Source organism: Panthera onca, chromosome B3, assembly GCF_046562875.1.
Source record: "Panthera onca isolate mPanOnc1 chromosome B3, mPanOnc1 haplotype 2, whole genome shotgun sequence".
In the NCBI taxonomy this organism is placed as follows: Eukaryota; Metazoa; Chordata; class Mammalia; order Carnivora; family Felidae; genus Panthera; species Panthera onca.
The window spans coordinates 60704377-60719646 of NC_138344.1; the positions used below are offsets into that span (position 1 = coordinate 60704377).

Genomic DNA, 15270 nt, shown 5'->3' on the forward strand with positions numbered 1-15270 from the left:
GAATGGTTTAGCCCTAAGAGTAAGACTCCAAGACCAGCAGAGTAAGTTGCTCTTCATGAGAGGATGCTTGTGGGTTAAAACCATGAATTCAGTTATAGTCACTTCCTTTTTCTTTGAAAAAAATCTCTATTTCTGTCTTCTAGCAAATATTAACACTTAAGTTACAAAGTAGCAGGGGATCTGGCTTTTCTTTGACCTCAACTCCTTGACCCTGATCACAGTGGGTGCTCAATAATCTGATTGACAGCTGATTAAACACATGGCTTTTCTCTTGAAATCACTGTGTAATTACTGAGTTCCCCAATGGCTAGGGGATTTTTCTGGTGTAGATTGGGTGCTGGGGGCCCCAACTGGTGAAGCCTATTTACCTCATGACGGGTTCGGCAGCCACGTGTGCCCGGTAGAACAGAGAATACCAATAGGGCAGGAGGGTGTAGCGCTGTCTGATGGCTTCTCGGATGAGCCGGGTGTGTTCCTCCCCAAAGAGCCATGGCTCCCGCCGCTTGGTGTTCATGGTAGCGTGGCCCCGGAAGAAGGGCTGATAGGCTCCGGCCTGGTACCAACGCACTAGCAGCTCTGCTTCTGGATTCCCAATGAAGCCACCTACGTCAGCTGGTTAGGCAAAGAAAGGCCAAGTGAGGCAACCGGTCTTCTAACAAATACTGCACACCGGTAAAATGAGGGCTTGAAGACGGACGGGATAAATGTGCTGTATGTACACTCAAAATAACAGGATAAAACTGTGGCCTGAAATTAGGGAGCACGTATTTAAAAACTCAGCCTGTTTGGGGAGCTGACAATATTCTCTTCGCATACTCTTTTCTTGTCCAAAGGTCAGAGGTTTTGCCGCAAGATTAACATTTCTGTTATGTTCCCAAACCCAGAAATTGCAAAACGTCGACCTGTCTCAATAAGTATGTTCAGGGCCGGGGTAGGAGGTTGGCAACTGATTTCCTTTTGAAAGCAACAGCTGAAAGCAAGATAAAAGTTACTGAACTAAAAAACAGACAATCAGAATTAGAGACTTAGGGAGAATGTGATGCTTGGTCCCTAAGGAGGATACATATTTCTTGTCTGTGGACCAATACCATAAGAAACACATCTGTTAAAATGTGTGTGACATTAAGTTGCTTCTATTCCTACAGAAAACAAGGAGCAGCTGGAACTAATCTTGCCGAGCACCTTCCATACTGGGATTTCTCATCCGCAGACAATTACTAGGATTTAGGGAAAGCAACCCATCAGGGAATCGTATTTTAACTAAATTTATCTTTCCCAAGAGCATATCTTTTTTTTTTTTAAACAGTTAAAATATGTCACACAATTTTAAACCTGCTGAGTAAAAAAGGATTTCTGTAAGGCTTATCTCTGATTTGCTAAATTCTTTGTACTTCTCTCCATTTTTCTCACTTTGATGAAAAGGTATGTTTCAGAAAAACTCAGTTATCAAGAGCATCTAAGGAGGAATCAGAGAAAGAGGGAAAAAAGCACTCGGGCTCTCTGATGACTTAAAAAAAAATTTTTTTTTAATGTTTACTTATTTTTGAGAGAGAGAGAGAGAGCACGAGCAGAGAAGCCTCCAGTCTCCATGTTCTCGCTGACGCAGGGCTCAAACTCACAAACTGTGAGATCATGACCTGAGCTGAAGTTGGATGCTTAACCAGCTGAGCCACCCAGGCACTCTGGGCTCTCTGATGACTTTATTTCATGTCCTCACTTCAGACGAGACACAAACAGCTTGGAAGTATCCCTTCAATTTCCTCATTTTCTTTTTTCCACAGTTATCCCTCCCAAAGCAGCTAATGAGAAGGCATTTGTGACCAGCTTGGATGGAGAAACACCCTAGTTTTTTATTTTCTCTCACTTCAAGCTTGTGGATATCATCATACCTCCACAAAAAGGGATCCCAGTAACGCTGAGGGTGAGTAACATAGGGATAGAAATTTTCAGGTAGCTCCATTCTGCCGTGTTGTCGCCTGTCCACACAGCACCTTTGATCACCAGTAACAAGGTATCAAAAAAAAAATCACAAATCAGCTCATGCACTCAATTTCATAGATTCTTTATTTGAAATAGACAAATTAATATAAAGGAAAACATTTCTTTCTTACCTTAAAATATACAAAATCTGGTTTCTACAATGAAAATATATTGATTTTCTAATGTGAAAAAGTTCTTAAAATCCACAAAACATTTTGTAAAAATATTCTGAAATTGCACTTATTTTTGAAGTATAACTCAAGTCTGATTTTAGGAGAAACATTAAAAATATCATCTTTACTGAAATATAATTTGCATATAATAAATGTACCTATTTTAAGTGAAGAGTCTGAGCTCAAAAACCTGTAACTGTCACCACAAGCAGGGTACAGAAACAGTGTAAATGATCACTGGGCTTCTTTGCAGTCAATAACCTTCCACTTTACCTAACAATTGATCTGATTTCTATATCTTCTCTAGAATTTTATATAAATGGAAACATATACTATTTTGTGTTCTGGCTTTTTTCACTCAGCATAATGTTATAGTTTGTTCCTTTTTATTTGCTGAATAGTTTTGTATAGCATGGATCTATCACAAGTTTAGCCACTCATCTATTGATGGACATTTGGATTCTTTGCAAGTTTTAGCTATTATGAATGAAGCCGCTATAAACATTTGTGTCCCAATCACATGACATATGTTTTCATTTCTCTTGGGTAGCTATCTGGGAGTGGAATTGCTAGGTCTGTGTTCAGTGTATGTTGCATACTTTAAGAAAACTTCGAACTGTTTGGCATAGTGGTTGTACTACTTTTACGTTATTAATACATGACAATTTCAGTTGCTCTACATTCTTGGCAACACTTGGTAGTGTATCTTTTTTTATTTTTTTAATTTTTTTTAACATTTTATTTATTTTTGAGACAGGGAGAGACAGAGCATGAACAGGGGAGGGTCAGAGAGAGGGAGACACAGAATCCAAAACAGGCTCCAGGCTCTGAGCTGTCAGCACAGAGCCCGACGCGGGGCTCGAACTCACAGACCACGAGATCATGACCTGAGCTGAAGTTGGCCGCTTAACCAACTGAGCCACCCAGGCGCCCCAAGTAGTGTGTCTTTTAAAAAATTTTTTAATTAGAATTGTTTTAAAATTAATTTATTTAGAGAGACAGGGAGAGTGAGTGGGGGAGGAGCAGAGAGAGGGAGAGAGACAGAGACAGAGACAGAATCCCAAGCAGACTACACTCTCAGTGTGGAGCCCGACGTGGGGCTCCAACTAAAAAACCACAAGATCATGGCCCCAGTCAAAAACAAGAGTTGAACGTTTAACTGAGGCACCCAGGTGCCCTGGTAATGTGTCTTTTTTTTTTTTTTTTTTTTTTTTAATTTTTTTTTTTAACATTTATTCATTTTTGAGACAGAGAGAGACAGAGCATGAACAGGGGAGGAGCAGAGAGAGAGGGAGACACAGAATCTGAAACAGGCTCCAGGCTCTGAGCTGTCAGCACAGAGCCCGACGCGGGGCTCGAACTCACGGACCGTGAGATCATGACCTGAGCCGAAGTCGGACGCTTAACCGACCGAGCCACCCAGGCGCCCCGGTAATGTGTCTTTTTAATTACAGCTACTGTAATGGATGTGTAGTGGTGTCTCTCTGTGGTTTTAATTTGTATTTCTCTAAAGACTAATGATTTTGAGCATCTTTTCATGTATTTATGGATCATTTATATGTTTTCTTTTGTAAAGTGTCTATTCAAATCTTTTGCTATTTTTAAAAGTACATGTCTTTTTATTATTGATTGATTAAAAAATTTTTTTTTAATGTTTATTTATTTTTGAGAGAGAAAGAGAGAGCACGGGCAGGGGAGGGGCAGAGAGAGAGGGAGACACAGAATCCGACGCAGGCTCCAGGCTCTGAGCTGTCAGCACAGAGCCCAATGTGGGGCTCGAACTCACACACTGTGAGATCATGAACTGAGCTGAAGTCGAAGCTTAACCTACTAAACCACCCAGGCATCTATGACTTTCATTTTCTTAATATCTTTGAAAGGGTAGAAGTTTTCAGTTTTGATAAAGTCCAACTTAGCATTTTTTTCCTTTTATAGTTCATGCTTTCTGTGTTCCATCCAAGAAATTTTGTTTACCTCAAAGTCACAAAGAGTTTTTATGTTTCCTTTTAGAAGTTTTTGTTTTATCTTTTATAGTTAAGGTCTATATTCCATTTTGAATCACTTTTTGTGTATGGTAAGAGGTAAGGGTCAAGGTTCTTTCCTTCCCCCACCTCCATACCCAGTGTTGTGACACCATTTATTGAAAAACTCCTCTTTCCATTGAATTGCCTTGGCAACTCTGTTCCTATTTAATTAATCATAGGGGTGTTGGACTCTTTCTGGATTCTTTATTCTGTTGCATTGATTTTTATGCCTATTCCTACACCCCCTCTCAAAAAAGCCACTCTATAATTTAAGAGGAGTGGTACAGACTGTATAAGGGAGGCATAACAACAGTAGCAAGGACATTAGTTAACATTTATCAAGGCCTGATGGAGGCAGGTGATACTATTTGGCCTGTAGTAGCTCACTGAATCATCACAACATTATCAGGTAAACACTAGTTAACTTCATTTTACAGATGAAGGAAATATGGCCAACAGTGGATTAAAATACATAGTTACTAAGTGATAGAGGCAGGATTTGAGCCCAGGGAGTGTGTGACTCTAAAGCCACTGCTCTTGATCATTGTATAGTTGATAAGACATTGTGAAGATAAATTATATACCACTGAAGAGATTCACACAAGAAAAAAAAAATCTTACTTTACTAAATCTAAATTAGTCCTGAGGCATTTTTGTCTATCTTCTATCAAAATAGTTCTGGAGGCTATTTTTGTTTTAATCTTCCACAGAAATTTTAGGTTGTCCTATGGCCAGTGAAGAAAAATATTTTCAAGGGACTGCTTTTTTTTTTTTTTTAAGGTACTCTAGTAATTTCTCCTTGACTTCAAATGAGACAAAATGATTGTGAAATCAACATGGTGGCATTCTGGTCAAGAGAGAAAGTTCCTCTTTCTCTCTTGCAGATATTTTCATGTGTCATATGGTTGTTTAGTCAGAAGCGAGCTCTGGCTATTGGTCTAAGCAGAAAACTTAACACAGTAGTGTTCTCTGTAATGCCTCACTTGCTACACTTTGGGGAAGGCTGATAGTTTCACAGAGTATTGAAGACTAGGCAGTAGGCTGATATTTAAGAGATTGGAGATTACTTAGTATTCATATCTTTTATCTTTTTTAACTGCTACTTATTAGTATTTTCATTTTCATATTAGTATTTTCATAAAATTTACTTTTTAGGGGCACCTGGGAGGCTCAGTCGGTTAAGCGTCTGACTTTGGCTCAGGTCATGATCTTGCAGTCTGAGAGTTTGAAGCCCGAGTTCGGCTCTATGCTGACAGCTCAAAGTCTGGAATCTGCTTTGGATTCTGTCTCCCTCTCTCTCTGCTCTTGCCCTGCTTGGGCTCTGTCTGTCTGTCTCTCTCTCTCTAAAAAATAAAATCCACATTAAGAAATTTTTAAAAAATTCTTGACTTAAAAAAATGTTTATTTATTTTGATAGAGAGCATGCATGCGAGTGGGGAAGGGGCAGGGTGAGAGGGAGAGAGAGAATCCCAAGAGGGAGAGAGAGAGAATCTGTCAGCTCAGAACCTGATGCGGGGCTTGAACTCATGAACTGTGCTATCATGACCTGAACCAAAACCAAAAATGGGACGCTCAACCAACTGAGCCAACTAGGCACCCCAATACTTGACATTTTTTAGTGATTAAAAATGATTCTTGTAGAGAATTTGGAAATGGAGATAGGTAAAAAGAAGAAAATTTAAAAATCACTCATAATCACCAAGGTACTAAACTTATTGATTTAGATTGCTATCTCTATTTTTTAAACAAAATTGTGATAATATACTGTAACAACATTTAAACATTCTGGTGCCCCCCCCCCCCCTTATCATGATGTCACAAACATTTGCTCATGCAATTAAGAGGTACTATTTTAAATAGCCTTATGATAGTCTATCATATGGATATATCATGCTTTTATAAATATTCCCTTATTTGGATTTTCTTTCTTTTTCTGTTTCAAGGACTAACGCTATGGTGAGCATCTATGTACATGAATCTTTGCCTGAGATAACAATATTGTGGCCTTTTCCAGAGTACCACAGGGGCTGGTTTTCAGGGCTGGCGGAGGAGGCCTAATAATGTGTATGATACAGTAAAGGCTGGACTCTTCAGACTAGAACCTAAGCTCTTAGTTATTTATGCAAGGCCAGGGGACTTAAAATAGCCTTCCTGCTGGAAGGTGGTTAAGTTGAATTAGATCTGCATTAGCTAGTAAACTGAATCCAGTTATAGATGACCCTGACCACAAGCAACAGCCAGGTCTATTTTAAGCCATATTACTAAGTGGAACAGGTGGTTGAAGGAATGTGTAAGAAGTAGATTTCCCCTGGTTTAGATAAATCAAATAGACAGAATCAGAGATGACCATCCCAGCAAACTGAGATACTCTGAAGTCATTCTCCCAGCAACTAAGTGGCCATTTCTTCAGTGGGAAACAAGTAACTAAACTTTATTAAAATTGATGTACTTTGTGTCACAGGACAAAAGGCATACTTCCGGGAACGTCACTTGCTACAATCCTAGGCCTGCCGAAGGGCCACTGGAAAAAAAGGCATCAACACAGTAGCACCATATACCATACAAAAAAAAAAGTTTGCTAATTTATGTTTTTAAGTCTGATCATATGAGCCATGCCTTACCATACTTTTGTGATCCAGCAAAGAAAGAACGTGTAAGAACAAAGGGTCTCTCCTTTCCTTTAGATCGCTGTATCAGTCCTTCTGCAGTAGCCATTTGCTACAAAGGCAAAGGAGAAAACTTTCAAAGGGATGATTAGATTAGAGCATTGTGCAAACATCCTAATAAGCTATTAGACATGCAAAAGTAAATAGGTGGGAATATAAATGGAAAATATTAAAATAAATCTATCAAATAATTTTCATAATGCAATGAAACTACTCTAAATTCCCATATTGAGTGGAAGATTTTCTTTGATTAAAATAGCAATGGAATAATAGTAAATAATAAGCTAGAATTATTCAATGCTTACTATTGTTAGGCATTTTATAAGATTTTCTCTTATAATCTACAGAACAACCTCTGAGACAGAGCATTTTCAATGATGGAAAAAAATGAGATTCAAAGAGGTTGTTAAGTGACTGGCCCTGGCCAACATAAGAAAATTCTCTAAAGTAGTTTGCAGTTATAGCAAGAGGCTTTTAAAGAAGTAAACACATAATCTGAACTGTGCTATATATAGACAGCAACTCCCACTAGAAAATACCAATTGATGGGAGAGCCATAGGAACACAGGATGAAAATAACAAAGAACTACGGATATCAGTAGGGGCAAATGACTGACATATGTTTTGGATGTGATTGGCAAATGGAAGACAATTCTACCACCTTCTAATGAAAAGGCTAAGTAGTTAATTAAGGCTGTCTGCATTTAAAGACTTAGTGAAATTGTATATCTATGTTCTAAATCTTGTTCCCCTGGTATGAATATAAGATTTGTGAAATTTCAAAACATTTGTTTTAATTGCCTTTGTTTATGTATTTACACATTGCCTACCCTACTTCAAAAAAAGTCTTTAAGTATTCAATGTCATTTACTAATGACTCCTGCCAAAGAAGATGTTTCTATGTTATCATTAATCTCATATATCTATAATTCATCAAGTTTATTATAGAAAGAAAAGGTGCAAAGGGAGAAATAGTAAGTCCTTTATTGGCTACAACTTGATAAGACCCACAAAGAGAAATGAACAATATAATATGGCTATTACAAATGACTTTCAACCCAAAAGTCAGGGCATTTGGGTCCAGGTGACTTCTCTATGGATGTCTTACCTGATAAAAACCATAGATGTTGTGAAGTTCCCTGTGCTCCCAATTGCCATGATGAATGGCATTCTTCTGCATGGTTAGCTCTGGTCCTCTAAAGACAGAGGGCTCATTCATGTCGTTCCATATGTAGAGGATGTCAGTAGATCCCTAAGAAGTAAATTTCTTCCTCAGCCATGATAATACTCCTATAGTGATGATGTTAATATGATAGCTACCCTATTCCTCTTTCATACTCTATTTAATTTATTATTTATTATGTTTATTATCTATGCTCTGTCTTCTGTTCCAATGCTACAATAAATGGTCCACAAGGTGGGGAATTTTATCAGTCTTGCTCATAAACACCTGGAACAGTACCTGAACCACAGAAGGTTCCCAATAAGTATTTGCTGATAAATGAAAGAATACTGTGCTGCATTGTATATGAAATACTGCCTAGCAAGTACACTTCAAGACCTACCCTGGAGAACCCCTATAGGAAAGGTTGTGTGAGTGTTCAAGGTTAGGTCCTATAACATCCATTATCTGCTGCAACCTTTTTTTAAAAAATAAGCTCCATGCCCAGCATGGAGCCCAATGCAGGGCTCAAACTCATGACCCTGAGATCAAGACCTGAGCCGAGATCAAGAGTCAGACGCTTAACTGACTGAGCCACCCAGGCATCCCAAAAACTCTTAACTAAGGGCATTTATAGCTGTCCATGATAAGATTCTGCCTTCCCTCTAATACTCTGCAAGATTTGAAAGGTAAAATACCTGTTTGGTAGCATGGTCTAGAGTTTGTGTTCTGCATAGAATTGTTCAATTTAGGGTGGGAAGGGGCTTTTGAGTCATCTAGTCACCATGGTGTTGAAATCCCTTTTATAGAATCCTGGTCTCTCAGCATTTGACTCATAGCTACAATGACAGGGAGTCCTTCAGGCAGCTCATTCCATTGCTTTCTAAATGTCCTGCTCCTTGTAACATCCAGGCCCTGTAAAAGCCCAAATGTTCATCGACTGATGAATGGATAAAGAAGAGTTCAGGAAAATAGAACTTAGTGATTCATCACTTAACATATAACACCCAGGGCTCATCCCAACAAGTTCTATTTTCCTGAAATCATTATTACACTATATGTAAACTAACTTGAATTTAAATTGAAAAAAAAAAAAAAAAAAGAAACTAGAGTTTAGTAGTTAAGACTTGGGCTTGGGAGACAAACAGACTGAGTTCAAATCTTAGGTCTACCACTTACTAAGATGAGCGAACTTAGTGGGGTTTTAAACTTGTCCATATGTCAGTTTCCTCATCTGTGGGATTAGAGTTCATTATAGTTTCAACCTCAGAGGTTACTCTGAAGATGAAATGGTAAAATGTACATAAAGTGCTTAGCACAGTGCTTGGCACACAGCAATACTCAATTTATACTAAACATCATTATTATCATCCTCATAATGGGTTGAAAACTGTTTTCTAGAAGTGGCCTCTCCAGTTCTTTCTTATAGTTTTTGATATATTTCTTTTTTTATATATTTTATATATATTTATAATATTTTAAGAATTGATTTATTATTACACCTCTTTAAAAATTTCAATTCTTATCACATCTTTCGTTTTTTTAATGTTTATTTATTTTCAAGAGAGAGAAAGAGACAGCATGAGCGAGGAGGGGCAGAGAGAGAGGGGGACAGAGGATCCAAAGTGGGCTCTGCGTGACAGCAGTGAGCCTGATGTGGGGCTCAAACTCACGAACCACGAGATCATGACCTGAGCAGAAGTTGGACGCTTAACTGACCAAGCCACCCAGGCGCCCCTATAATTTGCAAGATATTCTCACATATATCATTATCATCATCTTTAAATAAGCTATAGAATATTGTTTTATGTAAAATTTATATAGTAATTTTAACATATAATATTATTAAGTACTTTGATACGTCACAGAGTCTATTATAATGGAAGTAGAAATCACAGCTTTTGTGCACTTGGTAATATATGTGGCACCTCTCCTCGCACCATCAAAGCCTGTAATGTGGTTGCCTTCCTTGCATTTTCATCCCAGGATTACTTGTCAAGAGCTACTCAATGAAGCACTCTATCTATTCAATCATGTTTTTCCTTCTTTCATCCTCCCAAGTCACTAGGAAAGAGCAAAAGAATAAAAACAAACCTGATAGGCAGAGAAAGTGAAAAGACTTGAATACCACTCTCTGACCTTGGGATTGGTGAAATCCAGGTAAGAGGAGAGACCTGTAGAGGCAGAAGAGTAGACAGACTGTGAGAAACAGTGGTCCTCATGGTTAGATATGTTGTAGAGAAGATGTCAAAGTTGGGTAATCACTGGGCACCCTAAATGTAAGGTAGTTGATACAGAGGTGCAGTCTGTCAAGAAGTGCATGAAGGCATTGCTGGACTCCAATGATAATCTGGACTAGACTTTCCAACCGGAGAGGCCCAGGGGAATGCCAATGAACAAGCATCCAGACGGAGCCTGGATGGGCCAGGATAGCCCAAGAAATCATGGCAAATAATCTGGAGTGACCCTTCTGTTCTTAAAGAGAACAAAGAAGTGTTCATGAATGGTATAAGGGTGGGCAGGGGGAGGCGGGGGAAGGATGCATGGGGTTTCTCTGCAGTACTTGGATTTGTGATGGAGTGCCAGGAGAGGATAGAGTGGTGATTCCTTTTTGTCCTCAAGGTTCTACCAAGGCTTTAAATTAATACCTTCTGAAATAAAGCATCCAGAGTTGCTGGAGGCAGCTGAGGTCACTCACGGAAGTCTGAGAAGTCAAAACTATGGGCTAACAAGGCAAAAAAGATTGACAGGGAGAGACTATAGGCCACTTGTTCTTTTTTTTCTCCTCTCCTTTTCTCATCCCTTGGCTTTTTACTTTGATTTGCTTAGAGTACTATTAAGGCTTCCCTGTTTTGTTTTGTTTGTTTGTTTGTTTGTTTCCATTCATTCATTGACTGAGAAATGTATACAGAGGACACTGTACCAGATGTTATGGAAGATACAAAAGGATCTTTTGATACAAAAGAAAACTTTCTTAAAGGTGCTTACGCTGTGGCAAAAGACATCCATAAGAAATGAGGGTGATGGCCACGCAATCTTTATTAATTGGGACTAAACAAGTGGAAATAATAAGTATATAAAGTGCTATCTTACCAGGCCAGCATACCCCTTCAAAGTCTCCTCCTTCGTGATTCCTCACAAAGAAGCCCTGTTCTTTGGCCTCAGCATACACTGAGTAGTCAGGATCAATCTTGATGTGGGGGTCACTGATGACCACAAGCTGTCAGGACATAGAGGTTTGATGAGCTCTTCAGTTTCACAGGAGTTATATGTTGGTTTTTATACTTTTCATCATAGTTTTGGGGCTCAAATTTTACTCAGAAATAACTACTAGTATTGAAATATTTAAGATACTGGTAAAACCCAATAACTTTTCATGCTTATGGAAATGTAATTAGTATCAAAACTCGGCCAGTGCTCTTCCATAATTATTGCTTCCCAACCAATACGTGTTCTCAAAATAGCAGTTACTAAGCTCCTGTCTGAGGTGCTGGGTGCTATACATAGAGGATTAAGTCGTCCCTGCTCCCTAGACATCTAGAAGTTAACACTGACAAAAGCAAACATTAAAGAAAACAAGAGAATAGCGTGTTAAAAACAAAAAAGCCCAAACCCAATGGTACAGGTATAGTTAGGAAGGAGGTTTGAGAAGAGCTGTCATCACAACTCTGTGTCTCTAGGATCTTTCTACCTTTCTAATACCATCACCTCCTACTCCAGGGCATCAAAACCCTTTATTTGTCTAGGACAACCTTGTCAACACCCTTCCTCAAATCTATTCAAATCTATTCTGCAAACTGAAGTTTAATTTTCCATTGCTCAAAAACTTTAAAACACTTTTAATTGTAGTAAAATACACATAACATAAAATTTACCATCTTAACCAATTTTAAGGGTACAAGTACATACACAGAGTTGTGCAATGTCCAGAACTCTTTCCGTCTTGTAAAACTGAAACTCCATAGCCATTAAAAACAACTAATTCCCTCCTCTGTCCAGTCTTGGGCAACTGCCATTATTCTTTCCGTCTCTATGATTTTGACTGCTGTAGGTATTACAGATTGATGAAATCATACAGTATTCATCTTTTTTGTGACTGCCTTATATCACTTGGCATTGTGTCTGCAAGGTTCATCCATGTTGTAGCTTGTGACGGGATCTCTTCTTTTTTAAGGCTGAATAATATTCCATTGTATGTATTTACCACATTTTGTTTACCCAGTCATCTGATGATGGACACTTGGATTGCTTCCACTGTCAGTTATTGTGAATAGTGCTGATAAGAATATGGGCATATAAATATCTGCTCAAGTACCTGCTTTCAATTCCTTTGAGTATATACCCATAAGTGGGTTTCCTGGATCATATGGTAATTGTATTTTTAACTTTTTGAGGAATTACCAAACTGTTTTCTGTACTGGTTGCAACACTTTACATTTATTTTCCACTATCAGTGTTTCTGTTTCTGTACCTCCTTACTTGCCACTTTCTGTTTGTTCATAGTAGCCATCCTAACGACATGAGTCAGTATCTCATTGTGGTTCTGTTTGCATTTTCCTAATGACTGGTGATGTTAAGCATCTTTTCATGTGCTTGTTGACTATTTGTATATCTTTGAAGAAATGTCTATTAAGTCCTTTTTCCAATTTTTAATTGGGTTGTTTGTTTTTTGGTTGTTGAGTGGTAGGTGTTCTTCACATATTCTTCATACTAACCTCTTATTCAAAAACTTTTAATGTCTCCAAATGTATACAAAGCAGCCTACAATAAGGTCAGATTCCCTACTACTTAAACCTTGCACATGCCTTTTCTTGCACATGGTTTTCTTGCCAAACCAACCTGCGTACTGTTTTCCAAACACCACTGGGTGCTTCAGCCTCTGGCTGCACTGCTTCCTCCCCTTTTCTCAGCTAGTTAGAGAGTCATCCTTCAGGGCTCATCTAAAATGCACAAAGCCCAGTTTGAATCTAGCTGGATGCAATCTTCTCTCTCTCTTAGTCCCCTCCTGACCTTGATCTTTCTTTGGCTGTTACATTATTGCCCTACATTGTGGTTGTTGTATACTTGTCTTTCCCCCAACTCACTGCAAGACCTCAAGGAGCTCATCTTTGCATTCCCTTCATCTGTAGCACGGTATTTTGAACATCTGATGGCTTCAATAAATAGTTGCTTAGAATAACATGGGTTCTGGAGTCAGGCAAATCAGAGTTCAGATTCTTGGCCTCCTACTTATTTATTACGTGCCTTTGTGCAAAATACAAAACTAAGCCTCAGTTTCTTCACCTGAAAAATGGGCTAACAAGATCTACCTCATAATTCCGTGATGACTGGATAGAATACTGTGTTCTATCAAATTCTGTGGCCAATAGTAAGTGCTTGCCAAATGGTAGCTATTTATTAACTTGGAAATTAGGAGTTAATATAATTGGCTCTGGTCACCTGTGAAAGGTCTGGGGCTCAAAGGAATGGATTGAAAAGACAACTTTAATCTCAAGGAGAGGGACTGCAGGGATCCATTTATATGAAACATCTAGGGTTCTCCCCCTTTTCCTCTCTCAATTTTTTCCTCTCCCTCCTTCTATTCATTATTGCTGTTACCACCACCACACCTGTATTACATACTTTCCAGTGTCTTTTTTCCCCTCTCCATTTTCTATTTTAGTTCTTCCTTTGGCCAGATTGATAGGTGGAGTCCATCAGGGAAGCATGCAGAAAAAATGGTATGATGAAGAATATGACTCCATTTTTGATGGACTGTTAAGAGCTTTCTAGCCCCACCACTCCCCCTTACCCTTCTGCCCACATCTGACAAAGAAAGCCCTAATGCTCCCTCCTTGGGTGCCAGCAGGAAGTTCAAACCACACAAGCCCTGAGCATGCATAGGAGTCCTCACCCCAGTCCAAACCTCCAAGCACCACAAAAGCTGAGATGTTTCCATTCCCAGCTCTCTCAAGACATCCTGAGAGCAGCCTGGGAGCCAGCCCTACTCCCCCAAGAATGCCTATGTGACTAATCAACCTTTTCAGACCCTCTTGGTGTCCATGTGATGTCCCCAATCTCGAGATTGATGTTGACATCAGAACCAAATCATGCTTTTGGGGTATCTATCAAATCACTACAGGATGGCCACAACAAATGAGACTGAATTCTAGGTCCCTTTGTCCTGCAGGGACCTCAACACCTAAGGCAGGGACGGATGGTGTGACCATCCTTCCATCATTGCTTTCCTGTTATCACAGTTACAATTACATTTGAAGGTACTATTTCCATGGCCATTTTTTATCAGATGGCTCTCCTCCACTAATGTGCCAATGCCAGTTTTAAATAATAAAAAAAAATGCTTTGTAATGAAAAGGTTTCAAAGCGTCAGCTTATTTTACCTTACGTTTTTTGTTTCTGAGCAGCTCTTGCATCCTTTTGGGATTTGGGAATCTTTTCTTGTCCCAGGTGAAGTACCTTTTGCCCTCGGTATGCTCTATGTCCAGCCACATGACATCATAAGGAATGTCATGCTCATCAAATCCTGCATCCACTGCTTTTACATCCTGCTCATCCTCATAGTTCCAGCGGCACTGATGGTACCCCAGAGAGAAGAGAGGGGGCATGGCTTGTGTGCCTGAAAGTGGAAGATGACAACTGAGCCAGCTACCATCACAATGATAATTACACATTTGATAAACATGTCCTAAATGTCTACAGGGTCTAAGCACTGAGCTTGGTACTTAGAATATCAAGGAGAAGAGAACACTGTCTTCACCCTCAAGAAAGTGATAATTTGGCTGATGAGGCAGGTATGTAAATTAACTGTTCTGCTTAGAGGTGTAACTGCTATGTTAAAGGTATCAGCCTAGTATTATGGGAATACAGAGGAGTTAATACTGCCTGCAGTAAAATGTGGAGACTTGAAAGGCTAGGCGCGCCTGGGTGGCTCAGTGAGTTGAATGTCCGACTTTGGCTCAGGTCATGATCTCATGGTTTGTGAGTCTGAGCCCCATGTCAGGCTCTGTGTTGACAGCACGGAGCCTGGAGCCTGCTTCAGATTTTGTGTCTCCCTCGCTCTCTGCCCCTCCCCTGTTTGCTCTCTGTCTCTCTCTCAAAAATAAATAAATGTTAAAAAAAAAAAAAAAAAAGGCTTCAAAGAGGTAGTAACACTTGGTTTTGGACCTTGAAGAGTAAGTAGGAGGAATCTACCAGAGAGAATGCATAGCGCATTGAGGCACAGGGAATGGAAAAGACAAAGAGGCAGAGGAGTGCATGATAAGCTT

General features: G+C 39.3%; 1 protein-coding gene across 7 annotated transcripts in view; it reads right to left on the minus strand.

Annotated features, from left to right (window-relative positions):
* Positions 1-15270, minus strand: part of GANC (glucosidase alpha, neutral C) — a 75353-nt gene that overhangs the window by 16432 nt on the left and 43651 nt on the right. For all 7 annotated transcript variants that reach the window (XM_060618844.3, XM_060618842.3, XM_060618841.3 and 4 more), the window contains 7 exons: positions 14386-14621; positions 11099-11225; positions 10100-10179; positions 7952-8095; positions 6799-6895; positions 1890-1991; positions 369-612 (listed from right to left, as the gene is read on the minus strand). In XM_060618844.3, the coding sequence (XP_060474827.3) occupies positions 369-612; positions 1890-1991; positions 6799-6895; positions 7952-8095; positions 10100-10179; positions 11099-11225; positions 14386-14621 (1030 nt within the window). The remainder of the gene's footprint in view (positions 1-368; positions 613-1889; positions 1992-6798; positions 6896-7951; positions 8096-10099; positions 10180-11098; positions 11226-14385; positions 14622-15270) is intronic.